Source organism: Pelodiscus sinensis, chromosome 1 (genome assembly GCF_052426305.1).
Source record: "Pelodiscus sinensis isolate ZL-2025 chromosome 1, ASM5242630v1, whole genome shotgun sequence".
NCBI lineage: Eukaryota > Metazoa > Chordata > Testudines > Trionychidae > Pelodiscus > Pelodiscus sinensis.
In genome coordinates, this window is record NC_143052.1 from 142,467,876 (window position 1) to 142,484,695 (window position 16,820).

The 16,820-nt window shown below is 47.0% G+C and overlaps 1 protein-coding gene across 3 annotated transcripts in view; it reads left to right on the plus strand.

Moving 5' to 3' along the window:
* The window catches only part of CLCN1 (chloride voltage-gated channel 1), a 115,386-nt gene that overhangs the window by 74,495 nt on the left and 24,071 nt on the right, over window positions 1–16,820 (plus strand). For all 3 annotated transcript variants that reach the window (XM_075903385.2, XM_075903377.2, XM_075903398.2), the window contains 4 exons: window positions 2,136–2,214; window positions 2,530–2,655; window positions 11,723–11,807; window positions 15,624–15,725. In XM_075903385.2, coding sequence (XP_075759500.2) covers window positions 2,136–2,214; window positions 2,530–2,655; window positions 11,723–11,807; window positions 15,624–15,725 — 392 coding nt within the window. The remainder of the gene's footprint in view (window positions 1–2,135; window positions 2,215–2,529; window positions 2,656–11,722; window positions 11,808–15,623; window positions 15,726–16,820) is intronic.

A 16,820-nucleotide genomic window follows, 5' to 3' on the forward strand; every position in this document is an offset into this window, starting at 1 on the left:
TCTAGACACAGCCTCTGTGTTTATCAGAGGAGAGGAAGAAATGGACTACCCCACTTCACTTTAACCCACTCAATTCTTCTCTACAGGGCTATCCCATCAGTTAATATACATGTCTGAGGCTAGCACCTAGCATGCTTGCACCCTTTCTTGTCTCCAAACCCTAGTAAAGAATCCTTCATTGCTCACACAGAAAGTGAGTGTAGTGTTTGGAGCATGCCCCGTGTTGGCCACTTTGCCTGCTGGAAGGGGCCGGCTGCCACAGTGACAATACAGGAGGCCTGCGCTTTGCGATGGCCTGAATTATGACCCCCCCCACTTACGACCTTTTCCATAAGTGCGGAAGGGGCCGAAATCCCCCGACTTACGTCCTCGGCCCCACATTTATGATGGCATACGATGCCTGTTGTAAATGCGGACTCGAGTTACAATGCCCCCAACTTGCAACACTATCTCCGGAACCGTTTGCATCGCAGGTCGGGGGCAGCTGTACCGGGGGGAGGCCAGTGCTTCTCACAGGAATGGTTTTTGAGGAGGGAAGGATAACAGAAAGCAAAGCAAAAACAGCTGGAAGTGACCTCTCCATGGGACAGTCCGGTGTGTGTTTCTTCTTTGCAAAAGGCTGCAGAAACTCTCCCTTACAAAAATGGCAGCCATCCCAGCACACAGCAGAAGTGCAGCACAGAGCAAACAGGAATTGCACATAGCAATTACAAAGACAAATACACCACAGGGGAGTCCCTTCCCAGGGCCTACTTGCCCCCCAAACTCCATCTGTAGAGCAGATAGACTCACAAAAGGTGCGAAAGACACAACCATTGTGTCTGCTCTGATTGTGGACCCCTCACTGCTTATCTCAGATGGGCATGCACAACACAGACATTGCTGAAGTGTGCAGGGGTGATAGCAGCAGTGAGAGAAACCTCCTGCCAGACTCATGAACCCATTAGGCCCCCCAACCTCGGGGGATGGGACAAATAAATGCAGAGATATCCAGATGTCATGTTTTTATATTGGCTTTTTACCCATAAGCAAGATTTAGCTTCCTTTTTCTGTTACTGTAGCAGGTAGAGGTCATTTCTTGTCTATCTATCTCCTTATGCGATTGTACAGTCCAGAGATATGTTTAATGATATTTCCTGTTTGGAAGGATCTGTTCTGCGGTCATTTCCTGTTTAATATATATGTTTCCAAGGAATGGTGTGTTCCTCCTCTCCTAATTTTTAAGCAGTGGATTTCAGCTGTTCACACAAGGCAAGATTACATCTAGATGGGTCCATAGGCACTTCTCCACTTGGGTGTATCCCTGTACTATAGATATGGCCTACGGCCTTCTTGGAGTGTCAAGGACCATCCGTGCAAGAGTGGTTGTTGTGCTGGTGTGTGACCCACCAGCGCTCCTCTCTGAGCAAATTGAGGCCTCCCCAATCACTACACCTTGGGTGGGCAATGAGTGGTCCATGAGCCAATGAATGGTCCACGGTTCACCAGGGTTAGCTTTTATTTACCTGACCATTCACAGACATGGCCATATGCAACTATCACTGGCTAGGAATGGTGAACTATGGCCAGTGGGAGCTGCAAGCAACCATACCTGCAGACATTCAGGTAAATAAAGTGCCTGGCCACCAGGAGCTAACCCTGGTGAACCATGTCTGGCCTGCAGGCTGTTTATTGCTCACCCACACTCAACAATATCACCCCTATCTTCAGACAGGCAACTGGAGATAGAAGGACTTAGCTCCCACTGGTCTGCGTATGGGGCCTCTACTGATACCACACCAGCAATCACAGTGAAGTGGCTGCTGTGAGTCCCCACAACACAGAATTCCCAGCTAGGGCATTTTTTTACAACCATAATGGCATGTACTTTAGAGAAAGCTGAGATTGTTCCCTCATCACTTGACTAGTGCCTCTGTCTATTCCAGTCCTCATTTTATATCAGTCCCTTTGGATATTTTGGATGTGGCCAGAAAGGACACACACACATACACACACACACACACACACACACACACACAATGGGTTGGTGACAAGCTATGACACTTGGTTCTAATTTTGTCACTCATGCTCCTTTTTCTTTCCTCTTGTTTTCTGTGTCTGTCTGTCTGTCTCTCTTCTATCTCTTCCACCAGTAGCAGCCGTATTATTACACTGATGTCCTGACTGTGGGCTGTGCTGTGGGGGTTGGCTGCTGCTTTGGGACACCACTTGGAGGCAAGTGGCTGTTCCTCTTCTTCTGCCTTTCCTTGGGGTGCCTCTATCCCTGACCCCCAATTCAATGACCATTCCCTTTAGCTTCAGCCTCACCCGCACTCAGTTCCTGGTATGTCCCCCCCGCCCTCTCCCCCCACACACACACAGAAAGAGATCCATCCAGCCATCTTACTTTTGTAATCCTTTTAACTCTGGCTCCTTTGCAAACTCTTTTTGACCCAAACTTGAGGAGAGCAGTGGGCTGGACGTGATATTAGAAGTTCTGGAGAGATTTCCAGGTATATGTCCAGGTGATAACATCTCTGTGTCTTCTAGGGGTTCTCTTCAGCATTGAGGTCACTTCCACCTACTTTGCTGTGCGCAATTACTGGCGTGGTTTCTTTGCGGCCACATTCAGTGCCTTCATCTTTCGAGTGCTCGCCGTGTGGAACAAGGATGCAGGTAAGGCCATAACCATGAACTCTGTGTCTGGTGCCCAGGCCTCTATTATCTACTTCATCTCCAGCTTCCCCCAAAACAGAGAAAGGCAGTGGGGATGTGACGTTTTCTCCATTCTCTTCCTTGCATATATGACAGACAGAAGGAAGGAAGGGGGAGAATGGCAAGCCCATTTCACAGACTGGCTAATCCCTCATTCCTCCCAGTCCTAGGTGTATCTGGGGTTTCCCAAAAAAATCACCATTAGGATACATGAGTCCCCGAGAACTGGGAGGATTCCTGAAGTGAGAATTCACCAGTACTCAGTATACAGTAGGGCTGCATACACAGAGACAAGCCTGCCCAGAGCAAGCAGATGACAGTATTTGCAGCTGCACACTAGGAATGCTGTGCTCTGGTTGCATACTTGTCAAGCAGAAAGGTAACAAATTGGAGGGAATTCAGACAAGTGCAATAACCAACTGCTTAGGAGCTGGCAGGACTGGTTTCATGGGTGGCTGGTATGCTGTGGAAAGCCTCCAGGCATGGCCCCAACCACACTCTGCCCCAGAACACCTGCTGTAGGCATTCTGGGGGCAGCGTGTTGTTGCAACATAGCCCCAGGGAGGCTTGGGTGCATGCGCTCCTCCCTCCCCAGGGCTTTGGGGCCAGAGAGGCTCAAGCTGCACACCCCCCTCCCTTCCCATGCTCCAGGGAAGGTGGGCGGCACACGGTCCGCCCTCTCCGTGATGTGGGCATGGCCTGGGCAGACGGGGTGGAGCTGAGGGGCAGGGTGGAGAGCTTGCCTCCCCCAGCCCAAACCAGCTGCCCATGACTGATTTATGAACAAAGATTAAAAGAGCAAACTAATAATGATGAAAAAGGACAAAATAACTCTACAGATAGCAGAAGAAGGTAAATACATTTCTCATGCAGACATATAAACACCACAGAGGTGGAGGCTTGTTCAGGATGATGTGTTACCCACAAGAAATTCTCTGTCACTTCCACACTCTAGGGGTGCACACCTTTACTCAGTTCCTAGGGCTCAAGATGTAACCCTATTGATTTAAATACCCAATTCCTTACCCAATTCCTAGCAAAAACTTAAAAAACGACAAATAGTCTGGTAGAACTTTAAAGATTAACAAAATGTGGGAACAGCCCCCTTCTTCAGATGCCCACAAAAGCTCATGATACCATCTACATGTTTTGTTAGTCTTTAAAGTGCTACTAGACTATTTGTTGTTTTTTAAGTTTTTCCTGTGAGGCTATGTCTTCACTGCAGGCTTTTGCTGATAGAGAGTATGCTAATGAAGTACTCATTTTTTCAGGCATAAGGATCTTACACAAAAGGGGTATTTTTTGCGCAAAATGGACCTGTCTACACTGCTTGTTTTTGCGCAAAAACCTCTTGTGCAAAAAGCATTGGCAGAGAATATGCAAATGAGAGCATGACAAATGCTAATGAGCGCTTCATTAGCATACTCTCTGCTGGCAAAAGCCTGCCGTGTAACTCGGCTACCCCTCTGAAACCAATTTCTAGGGTTCAAGGTTTAACTTGCTACAGGTTTGCAGGACCTTTTACCAGTGAAAGAGCCTTACACAGTAATACCCTTACTCTATTTATTAACAATGACCAAGCAAGCAGAATACACATGCTAAGCAGACAGTGCCATGCTCACCACTCCAAATCAGGGCAAGGTCAGTCTTGTCTGGATTTCAGTTGCTGCATGTCACAGTGTTGCAGAGAATTCTTGGCAGCTCTGATCTTAGGCTGTGTCTTGGAGGTGAGTTCTTCCAGGTCTTTTCTTCTTACTGTTCTTTCTTTTCCTTTCTTGCTGGTCTCCTTCTTGGGCCTCAGTTTATATAGTGAAACTTTAGTCCCATTTAGGTAGACCTTAACCAATTATTTTACTAAAACTTTACTAACTAACCCAATAATATTGTAATGTAATTCCCTTATCAATTATATCCCACCATCTTAATTGATTTACATCTATCAAAATTAATTATACAGCAGATAAAAATAGTTAAAAACCAGACAGAGATCATACAAACAAACAATAGGAAAGTGAGGGCTATAGTAATAAAATGAGGATTTCACAACCCGTACTATTGATAAGTGATTTCTTGCCAGACAAAATGCTGTCAAACTAATTTTAACCATCTTGACATCTGTTTCTTTATCTGGTGATATTAGGTGCTTTTAGGGCAGGGTCTTCTTAACAGCCTGGTAAAACACTACAGGCAGTCCCCGGGTTACGTACAAGATAGGGACTGTAGGTTTGTTCTTAAGTTGAATCTGTATGTAAGTCGGAACTGGCATCAGCCGCTGCTGAAACTGATCAGTTTCAACAGCCGCTGAATCTGGACACCAGTTCCACTTACATACAGATTCAAGGTAAGAACACCAGGTGTCCCCAAGTCAGCTGCTGCTGAAACTGATCAGCAGCTGATTCCAGGAAGCCCAGGGCAGTGCAACTCTGCCTCAGGCTTCCTGTAGTCAGCCGCTGGTCAGTTTCAGCAGTGGCTGACTTTGGGACGCCTGGGGCAGAGCAGCTCGGGTGCTGCTGGCTTGGTCCGGTAGCGCGGCCGCTCCTCGGAGCTACTGGACCAACCCAGCAGCACCCCAGCTGCTCTGCCCCAGGCATCCTGATTCAGCCACTGCCGAAACTGATCAGCAGCTGAATCAGGACGCCTGGGGCAGAGCAGCTGGGGTGCTGCCGGGTTGGTCCAGTAGCGCCAAGGAGCGGTGCTGCGTGACCAACCGGCAGTGCCCCACCTGCTCTACCACAGGCCCCCGGCTTTGCTCCACGTCTCCCTGGTCTGCTGGGGGGGCACTAGCTGCGTTCCCCCCCCCCCCTCCAGCAGACCAGGGAGACGTGGAGCAAAGCTGCGGAGGACCCGAGCCGAACCGTGGCGCTTCCAGATCAGCGCCGCGGTCCGGCCCGGGTCCTCCGCGGCTTTGCTCAGCGTCTCCCTGGTCTGCAGACCAGGGAGACACTGAGCAAAGCCGCGGAGGACCCGGGCGGACCCGCGGCTTCCAGATCAGCTGAAAGCGCTGCGGGTCCGGCCCGGGTTCTCCGCCGCTCTGCTCAGCGTCTCCCTGGTCCCAGCGTCTCCCTGGGGCCAGACCCGCGCTGCTTCCAGCTGATCTGAAAGCAGCGCGGGTCCAGCCAGGTGCTCCGCCGCTTTGTTCAGTGTCTCCCTGGTCTGCAGACCAGAGAGACACTGAACAAAGCGGCGGAGCACCGGGGCCGGACCCGCAGCCGCTTCCAGATCAGCTGGAAGCGGCGTGGGTCCGGCCGGGTGCTCCGCCGCTCTGTTCAGCGTCTCCCTGGTCTGCAGACCAGGGAGACGCTGAACAAAGCAGTGGAGCACCGGGGGCCGGACCTGCGGCCGCTTCCAGATCAGCTGGAAGCGGCGCGGGTCCGGCCGGGTGCTCCGCCGCTCTGTTCAGCATCTCCCTGGTCTGCAGACCAGGGAGACGCTGAACAGAGCGGCGGAGCACCCGGCCGGACCCGCGCCGCTTCCAGCTGATCTGGAAGCGGCCGCGGGTCCAGCCCCCGGTGCTCCACCGCTTTGCTCCCATCTCCCTGGTCTGCTGGCTCCGCCAGCAGACCAGGGAGACAGGGAGCAGCTTTTCTCGCCCTGGAGAAGGCGGGCGGCGGGACCAGGCGTTCCGCCGCTCGAGTCCTCCGGGGTGAGAAATCCCCGTTCTTAACTGCGGATCCGACATAAGTCGGATCCGCGTAACTCGGGGACTGCCTGTATTGTAATGCAATTTAGATGGAATGTGAGTATGTGACTTCTTGCTTTTCAAGTAATGGCTGTTGTTCTTTCAATATGGCTGCAGATGAAAGGCTTAGACTTTAGGCTGGGATCGGGAACCTTTTCTGGGTTGGGGACCACTGACCTGGGGAAAAATCAGTCAGGGGCCGCACACAAGTGAGAAATGGGAAAAAAACCTTCACTGTGGCCCGCAGCTGAGAAAGAGAAAGACACTTCCCACATTCCCCTTGCACACCAGACCCTGGGGGGCAGCCTAGTAGATTGTGTGTGCTCCAGCCCCGGGGGCGGAGGGGGGAACAGGGGAGCTGGAGCACCAGCATAGGCTCCCCAATGCTGGGGGGGGGTGAGCTTCGGGGGCCGGATCCAGGCAAGCCAAGGGCCACATCCAGCCCCCAGTCCTGAGGTTTCTCACTCCTGCTTTAGGCCTTCCAGTATGGCTACAGAAAAAAGGCCTTATCCTTACAGGTACAGGGAGAAAAAGAGGAATGGTTCAGAGACTGCAGTAATGGTGACAAGAGAGATTAAGCAGCTGGATATGAGGAAAACATTTCCTAAAGTTGAGGAGCAGTTAAACTGTGCATGGTCCATGTGGTTCAGTGTCCCATCTCTGATAGTAGCCAGGACCAACTGCTTTAGCAGAAGGTGTAAGAGCCCTGCAGTATGCAGTATGCAGATCTGCACCCTTATTAGGCCCATCCTCGGCCCTAGTAATTCGAGATTAAATTGGGGCTTGAAGTATAAGGTACAACATCCCTTCCAATTTTTACTGTCATTGACTAGGCTAACCCTGGATACTCTTATTACCCATAGGGATGCCCAATCTCTGACTGAATCTTGCTAAATGCTTGGCTGCAACAACTTCCTGGGACAGTCATTTCCACAGCGCAATCCCACGTTCGGCAGGAATGCATTTCCTCTGGTAGCTCTGAATTTCCCACCTTTGAATGTCACTGAGTATCCTCTTATTGTTGTGTTAAGTGGCAAGGAGCATAGAAATTTTTGCTCTGCCATTTCTAGACCAGTTCTTATTGTACAGACTTTTATCATGTCCCTTATTATTTGTTTCCTTTCTAAGATAACAATCCCAATATTTTCATTCTTTCTTTACACAAGTTTTTCCAGGCCTTTGATCATTCTGATTGCTCTTCTCTGCTGCAACTTCCTTCAGAGATGCACATGGTATCCAGATAGCTCCATACATGATTTCTATCAAGGCGTTACAATTTTCTCCACACCATTCTCTATCTTATGCATTCTAGCTTCTTGTTTGCATTTTTTATTGCAGCACCACATTGAGGAATGGTAGCCATTGCCAGCTATGATACCTTGGTTCCCTTCCTGAATTGATAGTTAATTTAGAATCGCAGTGAATTATTTTAACCCCCCCTTCCCTCCCCACCACAAACACATTGGCTACGTCTACACTGGCCCCTTTTCCGGAAGGGGCATGTAAATTTCACTAGTCGTCGTAGGGAAATCCGCGGGGGATTTAAATATCCCCCGCGGCATTTAAATAAAAATGTCCGCCGCTTTTTTCCGGCTTTTAAAAAAGCCGGAAAAGAGCGTCTAGACTGGCCCCGATCCTCCGGAAAAAGTGCCCTTTTCCGGAGGGTCTTATTCCTACTTCAAAGTAGGAATAAGACCCTCCGGAAAAGGGCACTTTTTCCGGAGGATCGGGGCCAGTCTAGACGCTCTTTTCCGGCTTTTTTAAAAGCCGGAAAAAAGCGGCGGACATTTTTATTTAAATGCCGCGGGGGATATTTAAATCCCCCGCGGATTTCCCTACGACGACTAGTGAAATTTACATGCCCCTTCCGGAAAAGGGGCCAGTGTAGACGTAGCCATTGTGTTACTTTGTATTCCTCAGCACTGAAATTTGCCACCATGTTGCTCATGTTCCCCTAGCATTTTTAGGTCTCTCTGAAGTTCCTACAAGTTCTCTTTTGGTCCTCTTTGTCCCGACAAACCCAAATAATTCTGTCATCTACTCAGAATTAGCTTCTTCATTAATCACCCACTTTTTCAGGTCATTAATATATTAATCTGCACAGAACCTTGAGGTCCCTACTGTTAACCTTTAGCTATGATAAAAATTAGCCATTTATTCCTACTATTTGCTTTCAGTCTTGTAACCAGGTCAACTGGCCCCTACTTTTAAGATTTTTAAAAGAACAATGAGGCATGGCATGCCTTTTTAGAATCCATGTGGGTTACAACCTATTAGATTATAAACTTTGTTAATGTTTTTAATTCTGATTTCGACCAATTTATCAGGGATGGAGCTAAAGCTCAGTGGGCTGTATTCCCAAGAACACCCCAAGAGCCTTATTTAAAACACTGAGCCTGCTTGACCTGTAATAGCCCAGGCACCCTGCAATCCTGTCTTGCTGAACATGATTCTCCAGCCTGTCCCAGCACAGACATAGGGAAGGGCCATTCTCCTCTGCTTGTCATACAGACCGCAGACAATACAGTGAGGGACAAATCCTCAATACACTGCCCTTCTCCGGATAAAGATGTCTTATGCTGTGTGTAATTCCAAACAGATGTGGACATAAGAGATAGCACACAGAACAAAGTAAGTTACGAAGTAAAATAAAACAGAATAGCAAGCTAAGCTGAGTACACTAGGGGAATTTGTTACATATAAGTTCTCACCCTAAATGTGGTTATAATAATTTCTGCACAGAGTGGACATCCTTCCAGCCTGGTTCCAGTCTTTTCCCCTCTTCAGCCTTAGATGTTTCCAGCAGTCATCTTGGGAGGGGCCCCAGGGGAGAACTGATGACCTAGATTACCTCACTCTCCATCCTTAAATAGGATTTGCCTAAGGCAGGAATCCATTGTCTCCCAAACCTGATCCCCCCTTTCCCTTCTTGTGGAAAAGTACAGATTCCAAGATGAATTCCAGCATCAGGTGACATGGTCACAGATTGTTGCAGAGCCAGTAGCAATTTCTTACAGGCTGATCCTCACACTTACAAGTTCTCCCCCAGTCCGTTGACAGTTGCTAATGGAGCATTAGTTCTGTGTCTGGTTTCTTCATTGTTGTACCTGATGGGATGGTGATAGGCTTTTCCCAACATGAACACATTGATAATAAATATAGAGTCAATATTCCTAATTTCAGCTTCAAAGAGGATAAGCACATTCAGTAAATCATAACCTTTCTAATGATATCTCCCATGAAGTGTCTCATATAAAACATATTCCAATTATGTAATATTCATAAGCATATTCCTATAAATACAGTGTGTAACATCACAACAGGTACATTTGCTACTTCTTCTGAAGAAGTGTTGTTAATGAGAGAATGTGTATTATTTATTAACAACTCATCCACTTTCAGAACTCTGGGATGTAACCATCTGGGCCTGGAGATGTATTGCCTTTGAAATTACAGGTTTGCTCCCAGCACTTCTTCTCTGACCCCTCAGTCTCCAAGACATCATCTCTAATGCTAGGCATGAGCAGGTACGGGTCAGAATCTCCCCAACATTCTCAACAGCAAAGACAGATGCAAAGAAATCACTTACCTTCTCAGCCAAGTCCTTATCTTCCTTAATTTCACCCTTTCACTCCTATGGGTGATCCAGAGGACCCATTTTTTCTCTAGTTTTCTGCTTCCCATATACTTATTTGTTTTTATACCTTCAGCTGTTAGCTCATCAAACTCCATTTTAGTTCTTCTAATTTCCCTCACACTTAATGCCTGATGTAATTTGTGCTCCTATTTTTTGGTGTCACTAGGGTCAGATTTCCAAATTTTTAAGGATTTTTGTTTGGCTCAAATAGGCTCTCAGGCCTTGCCTGTAACTATATTCATTTACACCTGACCTTTTCGGTTGTCTTTTTGTTCAGTGGTGCACATATCTTCTGAGAATACTATTGTTTCTTTAAATAGCATTCGTTCCACCTGGGGGTTCTTTTACCTACTTTACTTTCAACTCCAGGGCCTTTTGACTAAACATCTCATTGTACTGAAATCTCCCTTTTCTAAAGGTTTAGTGTCAGTTTTTGGTACCTACCTGACTCTGGGATTTTGAGCATTATTATATGGTTCACTATTACTTATTGGCTCAGCCGCTGTCACTTCCTGAATTAGCAACTCAATGGTTTATAAGAGTAAGCCGAGAATATCCTCTCTTCAATTATACTCTAGAAATATCTGTTTCAAGAAGCAATTGCTCCAGTGTCAAGAAGTTATTTCTCTAAATTTGGTCATATGTTGTTTGACCAGTTTATATGTAAATAGCTAAAGTGTCCCTCCCCTTCCCCATATTATTACCATTTATTTGATTTTCCTGCCTCTACCCTCTTTCCACATAGTACACTCAATTTCTTTTGCTTGATCAAGAGACCAGCGGTATATGCTTATATCTTGGGATTTGTCCGCTCTACATTTTTATGGCACCAGATTTTTTGGAAACCTTTAGACGCATTGCTTCAGCCCTGCCCTTCAGCCTAGTCTGCCTTTCCAATATAGATGGGGTGGGAAATTTGTTTTCAGTCAGGAGCCACTGACACACAGAAAAATCAGTTTTAGGGGCCATATGCAAGTGAGAAGCCCTAAGGCTCACTGCAGGCCAGATCAAAGTATGCCAGGGGCTGGATCTGGTCTGCAGGCCATAGGTTCCCCATTTTTGGCTAGGAGGCTCCAAGGGAAGAAGTGGAAATTTCATCTCTTGAGTCATATAAAACTAGAATGGAAAACAGTGAGGGCGGAGGAGTAGGATAGAGGAAGGGGCTGGTAGAAGAAAAGGGACCTAATTGGTCTCTTTCTTCTCTGATTTCTATGACTGATAATTCCTTCTGCAAATGCAGTTCCCATGGAGGAGCCCAGCTGTGTCCCCATGAGGTCATCTTGTCAGTTTGTGACAGAGATGAGCCACCACATGTCTGCACACCACTGAGAAGATGGTCTTTTCAGGGGCTGATGAGATACAGCGAGCAGCAAGGGGGGGACCATTTAACTTCTCAGGACAAGAAACTATTCCCAAGCAGAACGCTTGGACAAACTGGGGTTACATTGAAGTACATCATGTCCATTAATCCCCTACCCCCCATTTCCACACAAATTAAAAGAACATTAATGGTGCAAACTGAAGCGCTCAAAGTGCAGGAAATGCCCAAGCAAAAGTTGTCTGCACACCCTTAATTTGGCAAGTGCATTGCCATGCAGTCTTTAATGACAAAAGCCCATGCTATTCATATCCTGTCTCATTCAGTATGCAGATTGGACTCTCTCACCCTTTTTTACCCCTTCCCGTCTCTTGCTCTCTCTTCTCTCACACAGTCACCATCACGGCCCTGTTCAGAACTAACTTTCGCATGGATTTCCCCTTTGACCTTCAGGAGCTGCCAGCCTTTGCTGTGATAGGGTAAGTCCAAAGGGACTCAACAAATTGCAGTGCTAAATTGACATCAAGCTGACTCCGTTGCAGATCTTCACATAAAATGGAGTGACAGTCTGCTTAGAGCTTTGCACTCTTTCTGGAGGCTTGCCATTAGACATATTGCAGCACACCACTTTGGAGTGGGCATGGAAACCCAGTCCCAGTCCCAGTTCTTCAACTGTTCCCAGGGTCTGAATCCAGAGCCCATTCAAAAAATGCAGAAATCCAATTTTCATCTTCTTTTAGGAGGCTATGCCCAAATCCATGCTAGGGTACACAGCACTGCCGTGGGATTCTCCAAAGCACCTAGCCGTATGTCTGCATTTCAAGCTGGAGAAGTCTCTTCCTGTGCGAAGAGATAGCCTGACTGAACTGGCACACTAAAACCAGAGTCACTGCAGGCACAAGCAGTGGGAGGCAATAGCTGCTTGAGTATGTACACATCTGAGACAGTAGGCAGTTAGCCTCTCCTATTGCTCATACCCATTGGTGCTGGAAGTAGGGGTGCTCATGTGGTTTCCATCAACAGGGTTTACAGTTTGCTTCAGCAGCTCTCAGCATCCCCCACATATAAATTGTGCCATTGCAGCAACACTCAATTTGCAGAGCAACAGCTCTGATATGTCTACCCAAGATCATCTTTACACCTTCAGCTCAGTGTGGACATACTCAGAGTGAGCTAGGAAACAAGTCCCACTAACAGTTGCTTAGGGCACGTCTACACAGCAGGATTAAAGTCTAAATAAGCTGCGCAACTTGAGCTACATCAATTGCATAGCTTAAGTCGAAATAGCTTATTTCGGCTTTTGGCGCTATCTACACAGCAGGAAGTCTGCGTTAGAGCGCTCTTCCTTCAACTTCCCTTACTCCTTGCCGAATGAGGGTGACAGGAGTCAGAGTAAGAAGTCTTCCAGCTTGACATTATTTTGACATTATATTGAAATAACTTCTTGTGTGTAGATGCGGCTGCTGTGTAGACATACCCTTAGACACGTTTGAAAATTCCACCACTCCAATTTATTCTCTTGCTTCTAAGGCTGCCTTCCAAAAGTCCACTCATTTACTCACTATAGATGAGTCCATTTGGGTGGCCAAGGAGAAATAAGCCACTTCACTTGAAACTGTAGGACTGTGACAGCTCCTGCAGTTGCCTTTTGAACCAGGGGCGTAGCCATAGGGGTGCCACGATGGGCCATGGCCCCCTAACATCCAGGCACACAAGGTCAGCTGGAGGGGGTGGGGAGAAAGCAGCCTTGAACCTCCTCTGCCCCCCTCCCTTGCCATCCTGTCACTGTCCTCTCACCTGAAGTTGGGGCTCAACCAACTGTCCCCTTCTCTCTGCACCACTGTTCTAAACAGCCTCATGACCTCCACTGGGGGAAGCCAGGTGCCCCCCTGGAACATCACATATGCTCATTGCTGCATATCTCCAATCCCCCGTCCTTTTAGCAATGTGTTCCCCCCACCCAAACAAATTTCTGCCTCCCCCTCTTCCTTTCCAGCCAGCATCTTTCCTCTCTTCCAGGCTGCACAAAGAAGACACAAGTGCAGGCAGCAAGTGAACAGATTTTGGTCTCCAGAGCTTGTACATATACAAGTCCTTCACTGTTCTAAGAGGAGCTCTGTCCACCCTCCCTGCAAGTGCCAGAGTGGTGGGGAGAGAGCACAGAAAATACACTTCAGATTAAGACAGTGCCACCTAGAGTCCAATACAGGGAATTTGTTTTCTATTAAAACCAGCAAATGAACAAATGTTAGAAACATAGTGTAAATCAGTGGTTCTCAAACTGTGGGTTGGGGCCCCAAAGCCAGGGCTGGCATTAGACTTCCTGGAGCCAGGGGCGGAAGCCAAAGTCCAAGCCCCACCACCCAAGGCCAAAGCTCAAGGGCCTCCATCACCACCAGCGGTGGCAGGGTTCAAACCAGCTCAGATTTTGGTCTCCGCTCCTGTTGTAAGAAGTGGGTAGTGAGGCAATGAAATTTGAGAACACCTGATGTAGACAACACATGATTTTATCACATTTCATGCTGTTTGGCACTTCTATTAAAACACCAGCCCTGAAATTATCTGATTGCACAGTTATCTGACTGTTTCGATTGAAATAAAGTAAGTTTCTAGCCATTGTGATTTCAAAGAAAAGCTTAATAAAGCACTTCAGTTTTGGAACTTTTAGAGAGCACTTAACGGTCAAGATATACAGCTTCCTTTTTTATTGTTTAAAAAAAAATCTCGTCATTTTTAAGCCAATCTTAAGATTTCTGGGGCCTGATTCATGAGTTTTGAGTGCTTGGTTGGCAGTAAAGATTACATTTTCCTTGTTGATATATCCAGAAAATATTTTAGAGCTTAGTTAAAGGTGTGGTTGTAAAAACATTTCTCTCATGGGTAAAGGCTGGTCAACATTTTCAAAACAAAACATCTTTTAATTGAAAAATGGCCTTATTTTTAAAAATGAACATTTTGATGAACGTTTCCTGATTAGAGTTTTTCTGCTTTAGAAAACTATGGACAGATGCTGTATGTGAAATATTCAGTCATTGGTTTTTTGGTCATCTTTCTCTGTTGAGTAGTTGGCATTTGAACTAAAAAACATTATTTGGAATGATTGATTTGGAAATTTAAAAAACAGAATTCTATAGATATTTTTAAAAAATAAAAATTAATCCATTTTGAAAACGCATTCAATTAAAAGTGAGTCCTTCACAATATCTTGTGGCAATGATTTCCTCAGCTTACTATGTGCTGTGAAAACAGTATTTCCTTTTACAAGTTCCCATTCTTTTAACTTCTTTTTGGGTGAATGAAATACAGCCCTTTCTATCAGGTTACATTCATCAGAAGAGGCTAGTGCTAGCACAGAAAGTCTGCTGCACTTTTTGGTTAGATGATGAATAATGAAGAACTGAGGTTTCAGTTCAGCAAAGCATGTAAGCACATGATTATTTTTAAGCCAATGAGTGTTGGCATTACTTTGCTGAATCAGAGCCAGAGTCCCTGTATATTATGTATGATTGTATGTCCTGGTCCAATCTGACTCCTCAATTCTTCTAGCCAGATTGGTCCACCACCTTGACCTGAATCCCCTCTTTCACCCCCACTTAGATCTGTCATACTGTCGTAGGGTCTTACACTCTCCATCCCTCTGGTGTCTGAGCAGGTATTCGGTTACTTGTACACAGAGCTACAGTGATGTGTCCTATGGTTGGCCTCCATATTGGTGATGCTGAATGGAACCTCTGGAAAGCCTTGTATTTCACTAACTGTCTGTTGAGCAAAAGAAGTACCTCCTCCTTTACACTGGATCCCTGCCACTCACCGAACACCGACTAATTGTGGGGTTTCTCCAGGGACAGTTGGAGAGGGGGGCAGGGAGAATCTTTGGAGGCCTCCCTAACAGTTGGCACCTCAAAAAAAAAAAAAAAAAAAAAAAGCTGGAAAGCAGCAGACAAAAGACTGGAACACCCTTGGGAGGTTTCTGTCCCACACAAGACTTGAACTCCCCTTCGGACACGTGTTCTGGATACCCTTTTGGCCAGGGAATTGTTTACGACACAAGGTGGGAGAGAAGGAGGTTCAGCTACATTTGCTCTCCCTTTATCAAGAGCCCCAGTGAGGCAGTAAGTGGCCGTGACTGGGAGATGCAGCCTTAGGTGCACACTTTGATTCTGCCCAGTTGTTGCCATTTAAAAGCCCAGGTGAACATCCATGTGTGAAATGTATTTACGCTTTATTCCCTGGTGGATAAATAGCATTTTGTGTATTGTGCTTCATGTTGTTTTATTTCATTTGCTCCCCTTTAGGGTCTGTTGTGGATTCCTTGGAGCCTTTTTTGTTTACCTCAATCGCCAGGTGGTTCTGTGTGTCCGACGGTGTACAGCTCTGAGCCAGTTTCTCACCAAATAGTGAGTGTGCTAGAACAATTGTACTCTGCCTGGGGGTACGTCTAGACTACATGCCTCTGTCGCCAGAGGCATGTAGATTAGGCTACCAGGCATAGGAAAATGAAGCGGCGATTCATTTAAATTTACATGGCTGCCGCGCTGAGCCGACAAACAGCTCATCAGCTGTTTGTCGGCTCAGCGCTGTAGTCTGGACGCGCGGGTGTCGACATCAAAGGCATTTGTCGACCACCCAGGTATACCTCATCCCAGGAGGCATACCTGGGTGGTCGACAAATGCCTTTGATGTCGACACTCGTGCATCCAGACTACCGCGCTGAGCCGACAAACAGCTGATCAGCTGTTTGTCGGCTCAGCGTGGCAGCCATGTAAATTTAAATGAAGCGGCGATTATTTAAATCGCCGCTTCATTTTCCTATGTCTGGTAGCCTAATCTACATGCCTCTGGCGACAGAGGCATGTAGTCTAGACGTACCCTTAGAGGCAAGATTCTGATACCCTTCCTGACACTGGACAATGCCTTTGAGTGACATGCTACTCAACATCAGTAAGAGGATCAGAACGTCTCCCAAGAGGCACATCTACACATCAGGACTAACACTGAATTAAGCTACGCAACTTCAGCTATGTCAATTGCGTAGCTGAAGTCGAAGTAGCTTAATTTGGCTTTTGGTGCTGTCTACACAGCAGGAAGAGGAAGGAAGAGCACTCTTCCTCTGGCTTCCCTTATTCCTTGGGAAAAGAGAGTTACCATGAGTCAGAGTAAGAAGTCCTCCAGCTCGCCATTATTTCGAAATAACGGCTTGTAGTTTAGATGCGCACTATGTTAATAACTAACGTTATTCCAAAATAACTCTGCTGTGTAGACGTAGCTTAAGAGTCTAAATCAGACATTCCTGACATTCCTGAATTAGAGGGGCATCCCTCCAAGGCGGGCACAGAGGAACATGCAGGGGGATGTGACAGGCCTAGGCCATCCCCCGCAGGGGGCAGGGAGAGAGTGCAACCCAGCCCCACTACATCCCCAGCTCTACTGTGACCTTGCCCCCCAGTTATGGCCCCATCCCCTGACCCCATCCCCAGCCTTGGCATGGCTCT